The following is a 21,859-nucleotide window of genomic DNA, read 5'->3' on the forward strand; positions in this document are numbered from 1 at the left end:
CAACCTGTCCTTACAAAGACTTCTCTCTCACACATACATTTGATATTACATATGCACATACCATAATACAATGAGATAAAGGATGGAAAGAACGAAATGGTATAAAACTACTGCTGCATTTTTGAGTTCACATCTAACTCATCTTAGAAAAACTGACTGGAACGACTGAAGTGTACAGGAAATGCTATAGTTTATTTATCTTCACCTGTACAACTTGAAATACGTTCTCAATTATTTACTTCTCATTCTCAACTATTTATTTTGAAGGCAAAAATTTTGTGTAAGTTATAATTGCCTTTCACAAGATCTGCAAATCCAGCCATTTTTTTGCACTTGCCTTGATCATAGCTGTGTTTCTGCACACAGACTTTTACCAAAAATACCAACAGAAACAGCATTAGCCAGGAACAAGAGAGTGAAAGTGATGTCACTCCTGCCATCATTACTCACTGACCCTAAGAGATTATGAGTTAAATAATACGCACAGTAATTCCCATACTTGAGCAATATTCTACTGCTAATGAGACATCTTCTACAGCATCAGCAGTAGAGCCACTTCTTACACTCCAAAACACCACACTTCCCCGCAATCGGGTGAGCGCAGTAGGGGAAATTAATGAGGTACATATCACTGTCTCCATGCTGACCCTAATAGGCAGTTTCCAAAGCGTCTTAGCTAAAAAGCCATGTGTGCTGCACATTCAGCAGAAGAAATGCATCCTGAAAGGGAAAAGAGGGAGGAATGGAAGGAGAGAGGGGAAGTATTTATGGCGGAGACAAATGAGAGAGATTCAAAGCACAGATAAAATTGAGGGGTCAAGCAGTGACATAGCGCAACTGGACTGAATTTGAAATGGGGCCAAAACGAACAAGAGAAGTTGCATGCTCACTAGTCATCATCCAGCTAAATAACTGATGGACGTAGAGATCGAGGTGTGGGCTCTCTGCAAAGTTATACCTGAGTTTTGGGTTGAGAGTGAAAATACGGAAGACCGCTGGAGAACGCAAAGTGTAGAAAACCATGCAAAATTTGCATAAGGGATTCAAGGCACGAAAAGAGAGGACAAGGCGCTTTTTCTGATGTATTAGTATTAGTTTAGCAAACATTAAAAGGGAATTAAAATCTCTTCATTCTCAAATGTTAAATCCTCCTATTCCATATGAAAAGAAACAAAGAAAGGAATTCTGCAGCACAGAAAAGGGAACTTATTCATAAATATCTACAAGCAAACTGTTAGAATTGTGCCATTTATTAAGCCTGAAATCATTTATTCACAAAAAAAGACATAGGTTCTTGGAGCAAATGCTCAAGAACTTCTATGACGCAATTCATTTGTCAACACCTTCAAAATAAAATGTAAGCCATAACCAGCAGTAACAAAATTATGTACTTGCTTTCAATAAAAATTTATATATAAAACTCAGAGTTTAAGTCATGGTCAAAACATTACACCATTGTGCCTTTTTTGGCTCGACTTTAGTTTAAATTTCATGGGAGTTACCTATAGATTTTTAATCACCATTCACAGTATGTACTTTTGATAATTAGAATGCGTAGTGTACAGCTATTTATAACATCTGCATAAAAGATAAAGTAACTATGTCTGGTGAGATGATGTAAGAGACATCAAACAGCAAGAACCAAATCTCAATCTCTGTCTACAATCACTGTAGCACAGTGAAAAATCAAATACATGTTCTCATTTCATTCACTTTTCAATTCATTCACTAAATAATACAGGTGAGGTGGAGGAAAACGGGTGACAACGATCTTACCACTGTGCTTTAACAGTGCTTTAACTTTCCTATTTCCATAATTTTAAGAATATAGATTTCCTACTTTAGTGAGTTTTACGTAGCTAGTTAACAGAAGAGACACTCCATTCCCTCCAACTCTACTGTACAGTAGGAACCCAGAAGCAATCTATGGAACAGAGTCACTTTTTTTTCATCCTAGGTATCTTGATCAGCAGCATCAGTGGAAGTTATCACTTTTGCACTGGTAATTTCTAGCTCTTACTAAGATCAGATATTGCTTGAAGTGGTTTATATATGTATAGTACTCATAACACAAGTTGAGCAACTGGGCTCTCTAAAGTACAGTATGCTCAATCAATGAAAAAGAAACTTTGTGTTTCACTTCGATCAAAGCTTTCTGTACAGAAACTGTCATTGAAGCTGCCTGTAAAATACTTGGGGATATTAGGTGTATGGTCTATCATGATCCTCTATACAAGAAAAAAAAATCATTTTTTATATATATTTTTATACATATACTCACCAGACAAGTGAAAAGCACATTTATGGCTAGACAAAAACTAAAATGCTTGTCACATCTTAAATGTCCATTGGAAAAAAGCTATATAAAAAGGAGGTACAGCAGTGTTTTTCTCAATACTTTTTTTAATCAGTCTAAATTTCAAAACCAAAAATAAAACTGAGAAAGCAGAAGACAACTGAACAGTTTTCTTTAAAAAAAGTGATAATATGTCTACACTACAGAAAATGCCTGAACTGAGTAGTAACTGGTACATACACCACACAGCCAGTAAGTTGTTCACACGAATAGCTTGCCAGTAAACAGTCGCCTGCTTTCTTGAACGAGCTTCCAGTATTTCTGTCCTTTCCCCACAACAGCTCTGCCCCTCCTCCCTGTCCGTGCTTCTTTTATACTCTCATGATGTCTCACTGCCTTTCGTTCTCCCACAAATCCCCTAAAACTCAGGTCCCAGCTACACAAGAAGCTGCGAGTGCGGTGGGCGATTTTAAAGATACCACGGTACTGCCTGAGCACTCAGCAGGCCAGACTGAACATGTCAGTTTTGTTCCCTGCGTCAGTCTATTTCAGCTTCCAAGAACCTCTCCTTCCTCTGTCCAGCTGCCAATTTTTATGAAATTTGTAGAAATTTTGCACCTTTGAGAGCACTGCTTTACAGTCAAGTACGAGGCCAAGAGTCAAAAAGCATGACTGGGAGGGGGGCACGGGAGGGTGTTAACAGACAAACAACAAACATCCCATAACTTTTTCTTTTCTTTTCTTCCTTTGGTTTTTTTTTCCCCTTCAGATACTCAGCTAAAATACATATCTAGCTATGCTATAAATTCATGTATTCCCACAGTTTATTGATTAAGCTTATCCATCTCATATAAGCAACTAGGCGTCTCCTGAACAGTTCAACAGAAATAGTTAATGCAAGACAAGTTATTTGAAAATAATTATTTGCTGCCACTGATTATCTTCTTGCCACTGGATGGCAGCAACAGAACCTCACCTTTTTCTGTTACCCTCAAATTTTATTTCTATTATTCATCTGCATTACCAATTTTAAACAGAATTCTGTACATATCTTAAGCACACTGAAGACTTTAACGCTTTAAAGCCAACACTGACAACTGTATCAGTTAAGTCATTAAAACACCCTAAAGGACAGTGAGCTTCACCAGCTCAAAACCCAAACAACTTATTTAAATTCAACTATAAAAGACTAAATGAACCTAGTTTACTTCAGGGAAGTTGTGTTTATGAAGATCTTTATTTTTTGTGTTTTTCTGCAGAGCCTCTCTTCTTTCCTCTATACGCACATCATCTTTTACCCCACAGATGATAGCTTCTTGCATCCGATAGATGCTTCTCATCTTTGAGATGTAGATGCATCTCCTCTACAACTGATGCCAATGTTGTTCTGAAACTGGCTCAGCCTGCACACTACCTGGCTGTATCTTTCATTAATTATGCAAATCAAGCTTCTAATTCAATCTTTGCTGATTTGGACAATATGAGTTTTCCAAACTGAGTGAGTACAATTGATTAAATTAATTACCGTTAATCATTTTGACAAGCCTAAATAAATATTTTAATTAATAAAAATGTTTTATATGAACAGTTTAAATGACTGGTGGCATTACATGGAAGCCACACTATAACTGACAGCAGAAAGGTAAGGGCTAATTAATTATAAATAATGGTCCTGATTCTTCTCTGAGAAAAATCAATTGCATATTCAGTTACTTCCATGCAATTAAAGTCTTAATTTCCTTGAACTCAAACAACATGTTTTCAGTACTGCTCAGTGAGTTTTTATATCCTGGTGCACCGTAACATTTTTTATGATGCTTGCCGTTTGAAGGAAACTATGTTATATCCTTATATTAACACAGATGGTGCTTACAATTATAATGGACAAAACGGGGACCTGGAACATAGCTCTACCTTGAAAGAGATATCCCTAAAATTCTGTAAAGGTTGCATTTTGCTGTGGTAACTTCCTACTAGTGATTTCATACTTACTTGAGAACACAAAGGATGTGTTCTTCTCATCTGCAGGTGCAAGTTTAGGGAGTACAATATGTTTTCCTTTTCTTTAAATCTTGCCTTGCAATTATGCTAAATATCATCTTCTATGAAATATTTTTAAATAAACAATAACTGTAACACATACCTTTCAATGTCAAAAGGAAAGCAGAACTTTGGAACGCTGTTCAGCACTTCCTGTAAATACAAGTAAAAGAAATAAAGTTAGGATTTTTAAAAGATTTTTACCTGTATTTGCTAGCAACAGCTCTACAGCTTGCTTTAAAAAAAAAAAAAAAATCAAAAAATACTCATAACAAATAAGAAATTCAACGAATATATGATTGCAAAAAATACCGCACACGTTCCTGGACTGAAATAATTGATTATTAAAAAGGAATTAAGTTTGTGCTTTGGCAGATTGCAAAGACAATGCCATAGAAGCCCCAGGAGGGAAAGGCCTGGCCTGAAGGGTATTAACACCCTTCACATCCCCGCTGGGATTCCCTTCAACAAGGCCATATGGATTTTACAAGAAGCACCACACCATATGGGTAAGCCACGTCTGCTGCTACTTGTACCACAGACTAGCCACAGGGACTTCTGACAGATCCTGGCTCAAAAATACAAATGTTGTTTCAATTAAAATGCAGGCAGAGAAAAGGGAATGAAGTTGGCAGCAGAATGAATTACAGAGAGGTATAACAACTCTATACATGTTCCATAGTCAAATGCTGAAAATGATGGAAATCGTCTGCTGGTCCAAAGGAGAACTTTATATGATTAACCCTTTGGGTTTCACAAGCAAGCCCTGCTATTAATAAAAGGAAGGGGAGGGGGAAAATCCACCGGATCTACATTCATACCATAATATGAAAGGATAATGTCACTCTTTCTTGCAGAATTTTATTTAAGAAGCTGTTTAGTGGCAAATAAAACGTGTTAATTAAAATATAAAAAAGCTCTCAAACTAGTTAACATTTTTCTTAAAAAAAAAAAAAGTAGTGAATTACCAGATCAGTTAGCAGCAAATATTAAACAATGACCTTACAAGATCCCAGAAAAACAGGCTTTATTTCCTTGCTCCCAACTGGGAAAACAAACCCTCTGTGAAATGCTTCAGCTAAGAAGAGACAGTCGACGTCAACACAGTTGATCAGCAAAGCTACAGAATTCCCTTTCTGTAGCAGACCAACAGAGACTGATATACTGCTGTATACACGAGTTATCCCACAAGGTGTGTGTTTTCAGAAAAATGCATATTGATTGCAAATTTCCAGAGCTGCACATGGGGGTTTAAGAACTTGATCTAAGCTGTTAGCGCTCTCCAGCCTGAACTTTCTGTTTACTGCATGTTGAACAGTCTACTCCCATTAGGGGTAATTATGTATTTAAATTCCTACACACCACAATGACTATTTACTTCAAACATTTGCCTGGCTCAGTGGATAGTGTAAAACATGAAGAACCCATGCGAGTTAATCAGCAAGGGACAAACAGTTCAGGAAAAAGATGCCTCCGAATACAACATGCATATGTTAGTTGCAACATTTTAAAGGTATATGATGTGCCCCAGTAAATCATAGAGTACCGAATGGAAAAGTCAATTTTTCTAGAATTTCTAAGTCATACAAGAGAGTTCAAGAAATCTTTGGAACTTTTACTTTGTCAGCACAGATAGAGGAGGATATGAAAGCCACATATTGTGTTTTGAGAAAGGTTATTAACTTAATTATGAACAATAGCAGTACATATAATTCTCCAAAAGAAACTGCTCAAGCACCGTCCTGACTGCTGTGAGTGGCCACCGTGGAAACGTGAGGAGCAAAATAAAATGTTTACCTGCTCAGTTTGTAATTTCTGTAGGCAGGGAACAAGCATGCTGGTAGTAGTAATAATAAACTCTAACAAAAGAAAGCAAGCAGAACAGGCTAATCAAAACTTTTAACTCAGAAATTTCCTAAACATTTCCAAATAGTCTCTTACTTCAGGCTCATAAAGCTTGTTTTTCCCATTCCAAAGAAATAATATTTTATACTCTATTTAAATTCTCTTTCCAACTCTGCACTTATTCTCATGCTATAGGAAGTCATTTTCTCCTTACTACCGAGGATTTTAATTGCTGCCCGGTGAGCTAAGCACTGACTCCGAATTGGGTATGGAAATGTATTCATTTATGTTCCCCATTGTATTCTCTCAGAATAAATTATCAGGCAAGCAAAAGAAAACAAAAACAAAAAAACCAAAGGTATTAGCTCAATATTTTGACTAAACCACCTGAAAATTATGGGTATGTTTTGCAGCATGTTCCAGGCTGAGCTGCAGGACAGCGTTTCCCCCAGCTCCGCTCCGTCCCTCCCCCAGCAAGCACACGTGCACACAACTTCTGCAGAGCAGCCTCAGCTCGCTTCCCAACTGGCAGGAGCATCCCTCAGGGGACAAGTCTTTAAACCTCCGCACTCTTTAAAATTCAACCAGCCAGCAGGTCTATAGACTGGTGTATAAACAGTACAGACAAAAAAAAACCCCACCTCTTCTCTCAGCTTATGTCAGTGACAAAGCAGCTCAGCAGTTGACTGCTTCTCCCCTGACAGCGTAAGCCAGGTTTACACAGATCAATGGGCGGGAGCCCTACCTAGCTTCCAGGGCTCAGTTTTCTCCCTTAATTACAGGTGCTATTCAGATTTTTAAAATGGAAGAAAACAAGATGCCCCCAAGATGCTCCTAGACAAATTTAAAATGCAAATGACATTATATACACATTCACATAGACAGTCACTATTCGTGTACAATTACAGTTGATACTTTCAGTAACCTCCCTCCTGAATAAAATTTGAGCTCTGTCTCCTAACGGGCCATCATTTTCAAGGATCCATAACTCAGCCAGGACTTCCTCTTGAGCCCACATACACACTCTCAGAAAAAGAGTAATGTATTTATTGTCTTTTACTTTCATAGCTTCATAAAAGTATGTGTTTATTTCTGAAGACAAAAGGTTGTACAAGTCTTCAGAAAGCAAAATATCTTTGATTCACGTGTCCCATGATTATTTCCTCCTCTGGTTCTCACAGTATTAGTGCTTTCAGAAATGGTCACTGTGTCATAAAGGAAAGAAATCGTATACAGGAGGAAAAGGATAATGATGTTGTAAAAAAACCAAGTAAAAGATTATCTATTTGCTTTCAAACACTGAATAAACATCTACAGTTGCATACGCAATTCAGTTTAACTGCTAAGTTAAAAGATAACTATCTCATTCCTTACCAAGCTCCAAGAGAAAGAAGAAAATCATAAATTTAATGTCATGTGAACTACAGCATGCTGCTTCCCTCGAAAAAAGCTTAAACAAAAATGGAAGTGGTATTTAAGAAAATACTTCTTTATGCCTATAGCACAGCAGCAGAAACTTGCACTCTCACAGGCTCACGGTCCAGTGGTTTTATTAATTCACTTTCATCAACTGCACTACACAACTCCAGCCTGGCCTGGTCATGCTCACTGGCTCTACACTGAGATGATATTACAGAAGCCTAAAAAGTAAGAATTATTTAGCGTTCCTTGCTTATTTTGATACCCATACAGCTAATTTTGTGTATCATCATTTTATAAAGCAATGTAAAAGGTGGCAGAAGATGCTTCTGAACTCATACGTGCCAGTTTTCTGGAGAAAAGCTCCTGACAACTCACAATCTTGCCCTTAAGTGAAATCAGTGGTTAGTCATTTTGGTTAGATTCAAGACATACACCGCATTCCTTACTAACTAGAAAAGACAGGATTTTTTTTTTTTTTTTTTTTTTTAACACTATCACAGTCAATTGATACAAGTGTATGAAACCTTCATGGCTGTTCAGTGTACACTGTAGAGCACAGTGATTTTGGAGGATACTCATTTCTTTTTCCACTTGAACAAGACACAATGAGATCTCACTACAGCTGGAAGAAGGTACAGGAGCTGCTTCTATGGGAAAATTGCACCAGATTTGATATATATTACAGAATCAGCTTATTATATGTATCTCTACATGGGTATGAGTGGGTTTTTTCACTTTAACTTATGCATTTCAACCGGTTACCTTTTTCTATGTAGATGAGGCCTGATGACTTGATAAATCGACAGAAAGTCATTTCACCACCTAATATTATACTACTGAAATAATTAAGTATTGAAGCTTAATCTGATTAATTTCTGAGGTTAGAAGGATGTGGGAACTATTCACTCCAGCATTTTTTCTCTTATTGTAACATATTCTGTAGTTTGCATTTAAGTGGGGAGGGAAAAGAACCTGATTTTTTCCAAGTGCATCCCTGTGAAAGGATTGAAAATCTTCCCTGACAGGAATATTTTAAGGTATCCAGAATGCTGAGCCACTCCGTAAATAGCAGTTTAGACACTGTTTTTTAAGAGAGAGTCCTGTTACCTTCCAACTACTTCTGTGTTTATCTGCAGCATAAGACTGCTCCTCAAGCAAGCAGGTGGGTTCTCCCCCAGGTCCATTCCACATATGGAAAGAGCATCTCTGGAGAAGAAAGGGAACAGCCTTACACTGAGACACAGTCACACCATGTCCATTCCAGAGACGCACCAGGATACCCAGGGAAGAAATGGCCTAAATAAAATAGATAGTAACCAAGATAATTTGAATTATTTAATTACATAACCCAGATCAGGTTACCAAAATCATTCATATAAACTAGCACTGAAATAACTATCTATCTATCCTCATCTCTTTATTCTGTTTTGAAGCAGAAATCAGGCAAAGAAATATCAATTATAGGAGCACAAATAAATGGTCATCTACTTAGTTACAAAATGCTTTTGCACTTCCCCATTATCGTTACTTCTTCAACTGTTTTATTTCTCAGTAACAGTATTTTTCTAGTTTTTGTCTTTCTCGTATTTCTCTATCTTATTTTTGTGAAGTCCTTCTCCCCCACCCCTTTTCACTGAAAGGGGAAATTCTCTTTTTTGTCAGTCTTTTACCTTTGTCATATCTACTTTATTAAACAGTCTCCTTTCTTTCCCTTGTTGACAAAAGCTACTTGCTATTCTATTTTCATATTTCATCTAATCGTCCCTCAAAAGTCTTATTTTCTTCCTGCTAGAACTTCCTCTCCCTACTAACCTCTCTTTAAATGTCTTCTCTTGAAACACCTGACTGCAGGTCTCTTGGTTCTTCTCACCGGTTTTCCCTACTCAAATCTCCAACTCCAAAGTCCTCTCTTCACTCTTAACCCAACTTGCTCTCTGATCTTTCCTCGAAGGGGACTCTATTTCACCATTCCTTACCACAGTTTTCAGTCACCCTGTGGCAGTCCAAACATACAAACAAGAGATCTACTCGAGATTTAAGACTGACAGGTATTTCTGACTCAAGCCAGTGACTTCAGTGGGAATATTTAAATGCTTAAAGCTAAGCAGAGATTTAGGTTTATTCTTAAATCAAAGCCAGGCTGCTTAGCATCTTGCAGCGTTGAGCCCTTCATCATTATGGCTCAACGAAGGTGAAATTCTAATGCTGCCACATAAAACAGCCGATGAAAAGGCAAGCTCTGTCCTCACCACTGACTTTTCCTTTTCCTTCCTCTGAAGCCACGCACACCTGCAGCATGTGAAGCCAGCAGCCGTAGTTGTATTTCAAAGACTTAGCGCTTACCTCTGCTAAAGATCTCATCAGAAAATTGTAGCTACAATAAAGAGCAGCCCAAATGGCTTGAATAATAAAAAATTTTAATCTTAGATTATATCCACAAAAATCCAAAGGTCCAAAGTATGGAAGACATTATCAGGCCTCCATAACTATTTTTAACCTCTATGTGCCTCTCTCCAAAGTACATAATTCGGTGACTATCTAGTAGTTCTGTATGGTTAAAAAAAAAAAAAAAAAAAAAAATCAGCTGCTTTCTGAACACTTAACACAAAGAAGAATATAGAAATTAAATGCAAATGGTTTAGAGTGGAGATGCAAAGCTCTTTTAAGAAATAAATAAATAAATAAATATGTACCTTAAGGTTACAGAACTTCATTGTTGCAAGAATGAACCACTAAATTACATGGGGTTTTAAGGTTTAAAAAAAAAAAGTAAAAGTCAGAAATCTCACATTCTAAATATTTTCGCTATCATTTCCATATTTGTTAAATAAAGTGTACATATAATTTAGAATTTTCAGGAGTTCAAGGCTACTTGTGAAGAAGAGACTGGAAAGCAGAAGTGTACAACTACGTAATTCTAACAAGCTCTCTGCAACACAAGCAGCACCTTTCTCCAACCTTTATGAATCATTTGAAACAAAAAAGTTTTCCAGACGTAGCAATGAGTCCCACTTTGTACAATGGAAAGAAACACAATCAGTAGTTAAATTTCTGCGTTTTCGCCTTGGGGTGTTTCAAATTTTCCTCTAGGTCTAAAGGCAAATTATGAAGAATTCTCTGAAATTGTTTCAGAGAAGTATTAATATTTAATAGCAATCAGTAATTGGCTTGCTAGTCATATTTATGGGGTAGTCCCATGAAAGTCACGTGCACATAACACCACTTCAATTGCAGTGTAACACCACAGGATGAATGCAGTCATGATGTAAAATGGAGGGGGTAACACAACTGCGTGACACAGGAGTTTCAGTGCTGTGTGGGTGGCAAAACACAGACCCGTAGATGTGCCCTCTAAGCTCTACCTGTTGCAATACTTCTATTCCCAGAAGATAAAAAATAAAATTTGTGCAATTGCCATTCCCTCAAAATAGACCTGTTCTTTTCATCTCACAATTTTCAGAGTAAGTTCTGGATAGCGCTGTGTTTTCTAGCACCCAGTTCTACCCTGATACAGCTGACACATAAGAGTTCATACATCCCTGACAAACATATAAAGGGGAAGGTGATTCTAGACCATGTAGCAGAAGTTGTCGCTAATGGATTCAAGAAAGATTAAAACTCCACTAAGCGGAGCTATGTGTACATTCCTACAATCGTAGACGGTTTTCACCCACAGAACACAAATTCTACTCCTGCTAAGAACAATTTTTGATCCTTATTTAGTTGGCTCACACATAAACTACAACTGGAGAGGCCCTACAGCCTATGACTGACGTTCAGAAGAATCAGGTTGGTCATAATGCTTAAACACCAAGCCTTTTAGAAGACAACTTGTGCTCTAAAACATGTCGTGTTTTCATCTTTCTAAAGCTTATTCAGAGAAATATTTGTTGTCTAAAATGAATGAGGCACTGAATACCGGCAAATGAGGAGGAGATCGCTTACAGAATTCCAGTCAGAGTTAATTTCTCTTGTTCCTGCTCCCTATCTCTTCTCCGCTTGGCCACCTCTCAGTTACGTGCCTCAGGGGAGGATGGAAGGAAGAAAAGGTTGGTTCACCCACCTGCTCCTGCCAGACAGGCAGCTGAAGATTTTAGGTAGCTTAGTCTAGCTGCTCTGTGCTCTACAGAGCAATAAGGGCACAATTAAATCACGAAGACAGACGAGGTAGCAGGACAGAAAGACTCTAGACAACAAGGTAACAAGAAGATCTTGAGATCTTAGAGAAGCAAAATCACATAAACAAGCAGCTATCATAGAGGTGGCAGCGGAGACCTGAAGGTCAGCTGTATCTGCTACTGAACTTACAGATGATTGTTGCAACATCACTTAGAACTAACAGTACGTTAAATACAGACAAAAATAAATGAAAGAAAATTAATGACTGGAACAGTGACATGACCAGGGTGCGGTACACTTCGACTGGAGGCACACTACAGGACAGTGTTGCCCTGTACAGCAGACTAAGGCTGGTGTCCCAGGCAGTACGCATAAGACCTCACTACTTTTAAAGCATCTTTCAAAGGCACCTTACAAGGAGAAAAAACCAAATGTATTAATTAACCCTGAGTACTTTAAAAGGCATTGTTAATGTCACTATCCTGCAAGAACGAAGAATAAGGCTTCCTAAATAACCACAGAGTAAATTTAAAAATTCAGAGATTTTTACTAAGTTATAAATTGTTGGAGTCTCTATTTGTCTAATTGTTACTGAATCTCATCATGTAACCAGTTAAAAATAAAGCTTATTTCAGCCACAGTTGTGTCCAGCATAGCATACAGGGACCCAAAGTTCACTTTAAAATAACAAGCTCAGTTACAAATAGCAGAATAGTTAAAACAATATGAAGTTCAGCACAGGTTAATCTACCTGCTTAAGAAAACCCTCAACTTTCCTGGAACTTATAATAAAAACATAAAAATTGACAATGCTCTTCTTCCCAAAGAAAGATCCCATTAGAATAAGCGTAGGTTGAAATGTTACCATCTAACCCTATTACTGGCAAGGCAAACAAAACCACGAGAAGTAATACTTCGCCATAGAGCTCTAGCAAGCGTGTAATATTTGTATCCCATGCACCAATAAATAGTTTCCCCTTACTTCCCTGACTCACGTCGTGGAGACCATTATTCCCTAGGCAATATCAGAGAGCTGGGAAAAACAGGAAGAATGCTCTTCTGCCTCCACTCTTGAGATTACTATGTGGGCAATACTTAACTTTTAAGGTAGTAGAGTATTTATTATCTTTAAGAAAGTTCATTACATTTTATAAAAAAAAAAAAGACACCAGAGCATGACACACAATTTTCTATCATCATGCAGTAGGGAAAAAGTGACTTTTTATTCATGTACACTTTCAATGACAGCGCCTCTAACATTATCTGGATACTCAACAGAGAAATTGTCTTAAACTAGAGGTAAGGTAGACATCACTTTCAAAATCCAAATATGTAAGTCTTTGAAGGCCAGGTTAAAATCCCCATGTCATCCTGCGTAGCTAACAGGCAGCAATATTTGTTTCACTCCAGACGTCTTAAGATTTCCCACTGCTTACAACACCAGTTAAGATGCATCTTTGGCAGCAACACTGAGAACCTCCTGCACATCCTGTTCAGATGCTGTTTCTCCAGTGGTGAAAAAATAACCACCATAAAATAAAGCATATATTAAAATTTGTTCTTATTTATTTGTTTTACCTGTTAGTTTTTTCTTTCAACCTTGGAATACTCTGATAGCTCAGGACAGAAATGAGCCTATTTGCAACGTACCCAACTCCACCTATTCAATGTATTGCTTTGAAGTGAAGTTTGCAGTCTCGGAAACATCTGCAAAACAGTATCAAGGAATAACACGAGTAGAGCGCAGACACTCGGGTCAAAAGGCTCCTATTTGCACCATTTTCTTCTCCATCATCAAGGAAATAAATTTTAAAAGGAAAATTAACTATAAAAGTATACTACAAATAACAAATAGATGCATTTCCATAAAAATAAAATATACTGAAAAAAGTCATAAAATTTCAAGCACAACAAATTCTGCTCTTGATCACACTTGATACATTTCAGATTCATTTCAACTCCAAGCATATTTTGTTCCAAATACCTTCCAAATATTTTTCTTCCTCCATAAATTCTAGCATTTCACCAGAGACTTCAAAGTACACATAGTACTAATTATAGAACAAACAAACAAACAAAAAAGCAACTGCAATTTTGATGGAAGTAGCCAAGGCAGAAGACCCACAACACGCAGCAACCAGGAAACCAGAATGAAAGGTCAGAAGCAAGAAAAGGAGAAGATCGTTTTGAGGCAGAAGGAAGAAACCAGCTAAATGGATTTACTTTATAAATTAGATAACGGTTTCTATCCGCACATGGCACCACGTTGTCTTTTCAGTACAGGAGATCAGAGGTTGCTAGACTTCTGGATGTACAACCAGCGAACATTTCTGACAACTACTGAAGTTCTTTCAAGTCTCCTCTTAGCGTCATCAGTAAAAAGTCCGGATTTTTCCATAAAACATGTTTTTGCAGGCTGACAGGTAAAAAACAAACAAACAAAAAACTCCACCTTGTTTGAAATACCACTTTACGCTTTCTGACTCCCTCAATTTTCTAACCATTACGCTTTCATGCAGGCATATTTCAGAAGCAGAAGCAAGAGAGCAAACATGACTACAACAGTCAAACTGGGAACAGCAGCCTGAGCGCGACACACAAAATTGCTCCTTTTTCTGAACTAAATCCTAAGTATAAATAAGAAGTACTGCACTAGTTACCTAAAAGACAAGTCCTGAAGCAGCGAGTGTCTGTAAATAGTAGGATGTCATTCCTTGCCTAGAAAGCGTCTCCTGAACAATTGGTCTGCCCAGTAAATAGCCAGCACCGATAAACACAGAAAGGTCAGCACCAGATCTACAGATTGCTTATATGCAAGAATTGGCCTCCTCAGGCTGGGGAGTGAAACTGTGTCTTATAATGCCAGGTGATGCTCTTCCTGAATCGGAACTTTCCACTCATTTTTTCATAAAATGACAGTACAGCATATGCCATGATGAAATCCTGGTTTTGCTGGCAACTCAGAAACTTAAAAGTAGTTAATGAACGAAGCATCACATAAGTTAATGAACAACTTGGGTGCCACACCGAGAGAAAGTATCTGTAGTAGAGAGAGACTTATGCAAATACAGAATATGAGAGAGTCCAAAAGCTAAACCCTTGACCGGGCTCATCCACCTCTAAACGCGCCGTCCCTGTGGGGGAGTGCGCCGGCTCGCACAGCTGCCTCCGTAGTAGGGGAAGTCGGGGAACCACAACATGTTGTAAAGGATAGTGAAACCGATTACATGTGTGGGCTGAGTTTCTTGAGCCAGAAGAATCTATAGCCAAAAGAAAAGGAACTGAGAAAGGAAATCAGCTTCTAAGGAACCTGCTAGGATTACCGTTTCATAATTACAAATATTTGTGATATTTTTATAAAGGAAACAGTTATTTCTTGTTTTACAGGCAGCATAGGTCAAATTCTAAGCCTTACCATAACACAGCTCAACAAGAATCACTTGTAGTAATAGTTCTTCAGTACTAAATTCAGATATTATCAACAGTGTTGAAAAATGAAAGAGAGATGAAACAACTCCAAGACCAAAGAGGGACAGGGAAGAATCAAACACGCATAGTTTTAAGGCGCTAACATATTGCTTATGTTACCGGATGCAGCCAGATGACTAACACAAAAAATAAAACTCAATGGGCATACAATTAGATGTATTTTTTCCCAAGGAGATACGCAATGTACATTCACTTTGCCTATGGCTGTGCCTGTCCAGACCTTCTGGCTCCCTGCTACGGCATCGTTGCTAGAGATTACTCTGCAACAATTTCAGTTTGGTGTTTCTGCATGTGAGCATCCATCCGCCACTTCAGCACAAAGTCAATCAGTTTAGCTTAGACCTCCGATATAGCATAAGCCAATTTCAAACAGCTAAGAGGAGAGGCAGGCAGCTTCCACCAGCAAGCCAGGCAGCACAAGCAGCTACAGCCAGGAAGATTTTCAGCTGTTTCACTTTGATCCGGAAGAATGAAACTGCCCATGCTCAGGGAAGACACACACAAATCTAACCCAAGTATTCACCGCACTTACTGAAAACTAATAAAAAACCTGCTCCTACAGCAGGATTTCTCTATAAATTGAAAGAGGTCTTCCCTCTTCCCAACTTGAATTTAGACTAAAGAACTGATGCACTGAGTCTGCACTGGCCCAGTACGTTTTCTCTAATAGTGGCCATTAGTACCTAGTGAAGGACAAAGGACAGAGATAAGCATGCACTGTAACCTCAGAGACAGGTTATTTCTCAGATGCGGAACTTTTGTTACTGATTGTACTTTTATTAATGATTGCAGACAGAAGCTGACTCACACAAAAACCAGAAACTCAACACCTTTGCTTAGGGAAGAAGCAAATAGAATCTACCAGCCACGTAGCTCACAATGCCTTGAAAACTTACACAGAAGTAATAAGTACCAGAAATAATTATATTCTGATGGATTAATGTATTTCCCTTCCTGATCACCTGCCTGGAGCTGCTTCACCTTCACTTATTCCTCATCCAAGATCCCAAACCATGTAGGCTGGAACCCTCCAGCCACAGCCCAGTAACCACCCTTGCCTTGCTCTTGCTGCTGGCAAGTCCTCTGCCACTCCAGTTCTTGATTTCAGTCCCATCAAGTCTCGTTCTTTGGCACCAGAGTGCCCTGGTTCCTTGATTTCATCATACTTGGATTATGACATTTGATCCCAGACCATTTCCTAACATAAGTTATATGTAAAAGAAAGTTATTTTACTTAACAAAATAGAAACAAATTATTTGAAGTGACACTTCAAATACCTGTAGCAGTAACAGTGAACCAATGTGCCTCAAACGCTCTCCCAGTTCTGCAGAAAACTATCATGAAGAAAGGCAGAGCAAGAGCCAAGAACCAAACACAGGGTTCACGAATATTACATCCAGTACCAAACATAGAAAGAGGCTGAGCTAGTTAGGATATTCCTCGAAGAGCAGCAGTAAGCTTGAGACACAAGAGCAACGCTGAGGGTAAAACAGAAGCAACGTATCGAAGACTAAAGTGGGTGGAGGGTACTAAGCAAGTAGGTGAGAAAGGATAAGGTAGCACAGAATAGGGAATTAGGTGACATTAGACTGGAATATTCTGAGGGCAGTTGAGGTCAATCAACAACGACATCACACATGACAATTTGGCAGTCTTTCTGGAAGACGTTCCAAATGATTGTCATCACCGTTTCAGCCATCAGTTAATTTTTTCTTCTTTGGTTTGGCACAACGCTGAAGGCTGTAGGAATAAGCCAAATCACTAGCAGTTATTTTCGATAGGCTGACACAGAATATCTGAAGGACAGTCAAATACTAATACTGTACTTATTTGAGCAAACAGAGAAAAGAACATTTCTACAAAATGTAGTCCCCCAATATCACAGCTGTATGATTAAAAAAATGGCTAACATATGCATACAGTCTATTAAAATGCACATAATTTATTTGACTCAAAATGAAAACATATCTAACAAGTAATTCCATTCATCTGGCCCTTTTTCACCCAGCCTTAAGATATACAAATGCATGCCTTTTCACCAGAACACAGCAGCTGGGAATGAAAAGGAAAGCATTCAAATGATCATTTTCACATCATATTCCATCGTCTTTTCACCAGCTTCTCCCCAGTCTTTCTTTGAGTCCCATTCTGTTACAAGAGAGCTGCTTTTTAGATCAATTCATATTTCCATAATCCACACTGCTGTTTCTCCCTCTCCTCCCCAGGGTGGACTAACCCCTGCATCCAGAACTATGGCTTACAACTGTCATTAAGACCTATAACAATAACAAGATAACAAAAGAGCTGGTAGAGATGAGGCTAGCCAGTACCATATGCTGATCAAGTTCAACATTTTTAACTTAAAAGCTCTATGAAACAAAACTGCCATAATCCTGAAAACAAGCATACGTGACGTTGCCACCTGTCCTCAAAATTTCAAGAAAGTTCCAAGTTTTCAGTATCGGGCTTTTATAATTTTAAAAATAAAAGTCTCAAAATAAAGATTTATTCTGTCTCTGTTGGGATGAATTTAAAAAAAAAAAAAAAAAAAAATCGAGAATACATCCTGGAACATTTACATCTTGAATGATGTAAGGGTCTCGGTGATCCTGGGTGTTCCCAGCATGTCTAGGTGGGCAGTTATTTCACAGAATATTTATCAGGACCAGACAGATCTTTTCTGTTCACACAGTGCAGTTAGCAACTATAAATACACCTCTGAATGTTTTTGTGCCGATTGTCTATCAGCTGTGATTTGCATAGACAGAAAGCATTGCTGCCTTACACACACAGTATTCTTCAATAAAAACAATATGTATTTCAAACATGAAGTGTCAGGAAATCACAGGAAACTATCTTAACCTGATAAAGTTTACTTGCAATGCACAAAGTTGGCATCATCTCAGCCGGGTTAACTGTTTTCCTCAAAATTACACAGGGATTCAAGTTCCAAAATATCCTTAAACTAAGCAATAGGGTGTAACATTTAGACAAAAATACTTTTGAAAATTAGTAATCTCATCAGATTGATTCCTCCTTTCTCATACCAATGTACTCAAATACTAATCAAACTTATTAATACACAAGCAACAAAATCCCAAAACCCGTTTTAAGATTTACTGCTAAAAACAAAAACCACCAAAGCAAGCACCTATCTAGTTAGCATAAACATTTGAAACATGTATTTAATGCCTCATCAGAATAAAAGAACAAAGCCATCAAACGCAGAAAGCCGGTGAGATGTATCCCCTAACAGCATGCCTGCAGCCTTGAAACGAGTGTGAACAGTCTCGTACCTCCTGGGTTCCTGCTGCTCTCTTAGGAGCGCACAGAGGAACACAAAATCATCACAACTGACTTCCACACGTTATTTTGACCCAGACAACAGACTTTAGCTTGCTTCTTGAGATTTTTTTTTTTAATAAAAAGTGCTATTATTTAAATCTTTAAAAAAAGAACATAGTTTCTTTCATATTGACTTCATTTATATAACTGCTGCCACGATCCATGCAATTAAATATTCCATCCTGCAAGGAACTGAGCGCTTTGACTCCACTCAGATATTCATTTAAGCCAGGCTTAACTTTCAATAGTTAATACATACATTGAAAGTAAAGTGTGCAGTTAGTGCTTTGCTGAGGGAAGGCTAACGTATTAGTACTTCATAGGATTTATCCCTTAAACAACTGACATTTACACACGTGCATGTGTATCTATATATTTTTATATATACAAATATTTTCACATGACTCATAGATTTACATGTATAATATCAGGCGTTAGTAGGTGGGTCACTACAGGATAAGGAGTAAGGTTTATTGCTCACAATTCAGTGGTGACTTTTGCATAATGTGATACATTAAAAACAAAAACCAGATGTTATGATATAAAATACGATATAATAACAAAAAGGGCATTACAGTAACTTCACAGAAAACAGTAGAGATTCCTCACATGGGATGCCATATCCCTTACCGGTTACTCATCTGCAGGGTTTGGGAAAAGCCTGACATGAAAAAGCAGATTTAGTCTGCTTGCCTGAGCAAGCAGAGAGCGAGAGAAGATAGGATGAAATCTGCAACACAACTAACAACCTAATGCAGAGTCGCAGTTCTTTCTTAACCCACGTCTTCAGTCAACAACCCCTTGTCATATTTCGTATTACTAAAGTGGCTTCTGGTAAGACCATCTCCTGCCATACTAGCTATTTGTATCATCTTTCTGGTGAGAGGTTTTTCACCAGCACAGAAGCGGCAGAGGAAAGAAAGAAATTACTACGTGATTAGAAGAGAGAAGAATAAGAACTATTCAATGGATCAGTTTTTCTATACACCGTATATTCTGGGACCTACTGCGGATGGAAATCACTTTGGGCCAATAAGCAGTCAGATTAAAAAGCAACTGAACTCTTACACAGCTAAAAATAATATCTAAAATATTTGTAATTACTAACTTTGTAAGAAATGTTAGACTTCACATGCTTCAAAGGTTAAGACAACGCAGAAAGCAGCACTGCTTCTGGCAGAGCCACTAACACCTGCTGGTGCTGTCGGCACCGTGCTCTCGCCCTTCCTTGTGCCAACCCTACTCCTTTTCCCAGGAATGTTTCAACCCAGTGAAGTTACTGGGAGCTTGAGTATCTTTATTTCCAGAACAGCTACAGAGAGAGGCATACTGGAGGCATCTGGACACATCTGACATCAGTAGGGCTTTGCACTGACTCCACTGCCACGAGGAGACAGCCAGTGTCAGCAGATCTCAGTTCTGCTGGGTGACATTAATTTCCGCAGAGATACACATTTTCTTTTTCAACAGTTATGATGTATTTCATTTTGGAAGCCAAGGTGTTGTTTTTATTTGGGTTGGTTCTCTAAAGCAGTTAAAAAATACTTTATTTTTAAAAACTACTGGATTTTTTACTTAAAAATCCAGTAGTTTTTAAAAATAAAGTATTTTTTTTTTCCAGATATCATAGCATTATTGTTTTGTCTGTATAGACTTCCATTTGAAAATGAACTTGCAAGGCTGAAATTAAACTCTAGTCTAACCAGTCTGAATAAACAGAATAGGAATTTCAAGATTAAAAACATACGCATCTTTTATCATAAAAATGTCATTAAGCACAAGGGGAGTTTTGAACATACTACAAGACAGACCCTTTAGGCATATACATTCAAAACATATTTTAAATTTAAAAAAAATATTCCATTAAATGGCTACAACCCATTCCTCATCCAAATGTGAGCTTGTGAGGATAACCATAGAAGAGCTATATATGCTCAAATTTGGAATCTTCACATTTTTTCTACAGTGCTGAGATTATTTGGAACTTTTTCAACATTGTCAAACTCATGTTTATAGCATAATACCAGTACAACAGTAAATTGTAACTCTATGATATAGTCTCGAACGGATTAGTTCTTTTGGCTTTTGGGGTACTTTCTAATAAAGATTTTCTCTGAAATGGTACTGTAGTTCTTTGTACTTAGAATTCCACCCAGCATGAGTTCACTGTTTAACTCATAGTTTTGAGAGTCACTAAGAAGTGAATTACTCCCACCATCAAAAAAAAAAAAAAGGCAACAAAACAAAAACAACTTTCTGAAATACTCCTGGCAAAGAGAAGTACTTTTCATTTCCTGCCTTGAAGCATTACTTTTTTTTCTTTCCCCATTCTGTGCTTTTCCCTTTTCCTTCTTATCCTGGCATCTGAAGAATTACCACTTATAGAAAATAAGTGGTTTCCCTGCAGTCTCGGCAGATAAGGAAATCAACAATGAATCTTGCAAATTCTTTTGCGGCACCAAAACTGCGCCTTAATATTTCCTTTACTTAATGGACTGTGTGTGAGTAAGTGATTATGACAAATCACTAATCTTTTCTTTTTCTTGATCATCTGTGGTTTCTACATCCCATCCAAAACAGATGGGATGTTTTGCAAAACAAGATTTTGGAAAGTCACCATTTAAGAAAAAAAGAGACCAAAAGAAGAATAGTGCCCAGCATAAAAGAAAATGGCAGGCCACAAGAATGAGAGAGAGGATTAGGGCTGAGTAAGCATTGGAAAGTTCAGGCATACTGAGAGAACGAATGTGAGAAAGAGGAGGAATATATCGAAATGGCTTAGACAAGTTTTCTTTGCATTATGAAAGCAACAAAAAGGTGACATGATAAACTGTAGAAAAATTCAGGAAGAGAGGAAAATATTTTGCCCACTGTTATCACTTCACTGTGCAAACAGACAGCCCTTAGATTTTAGGAAAGATGATTCTTTGGGATACATCCAAAAACTAACTCACACATTTTACATTCAAAATATAAACGACTGGAAAATAGGATGGAGAATTTTCTTCCTTTTTTTTTTTTTTAATATTCTCCCCACAAACTTCCATTAAAATTAGCCTTAATAGTTTTAGTGAGATCTCATTTTTAAAAAAAAAATGTGGTAGATATTCAGGTCTCCAACCCAAACCTACCGAGTTCAACATGCACACACACATGCGCACAGAAGGCTTCTGCTGATTTCACTTGACTACTTGGCTCAGGGGTTTGCTATAGAAGCTGCCATATATTCTGTTCAAATCCAGTAGTTCGAATAGGAAAATTTCCCTTGCAAGGATGAGGATTAAAACATACTGTTTTCCAGG

The 21,859-nt window shown here is 37.8% G+C and overlaps 1 protein-coding gene across 1 annotated transcript in view; it reads right to left on the reverse strand.

Annotated features, from left to right (window-relative positions):
- Nucleotides 1–21,859, reverse strand: part of DENND1B (DENN/MADD domain containing 1B) — a 173,265-nt gene that overhangs the window by 100,172 nt on the left and 51,234 nt on the right. Inside the window, exon 4 of the mRNA XM_009326173.1 lies at nucleotides 4,440–4,489. Coding sequence (XP_009324448.1) covers nucleotides 4,440–4,489 — 50 coding nt within the window. The remainder of the gene's footprint in view (nucleotides 1–4,439; nucleotides 4,490–21,859) is intronic.

Source organism: Pygoscelis adeliae, unplaced genomic scaffold (genome assembly GCF_000699105.1).
Source record: "Pygoscelis adeliae isolate BGI_AS28 unplaced genomic scaffold, ASM69910v1 Scaffold256, whole genome shotgun sequence".
Classification (NCBI taxonomy): Eukaryota; Metazoa; Chordata; class Aves; order Sphenisciformes; family Spheniscidae; genus Pygoscelis; species Pygoscelis adeliae.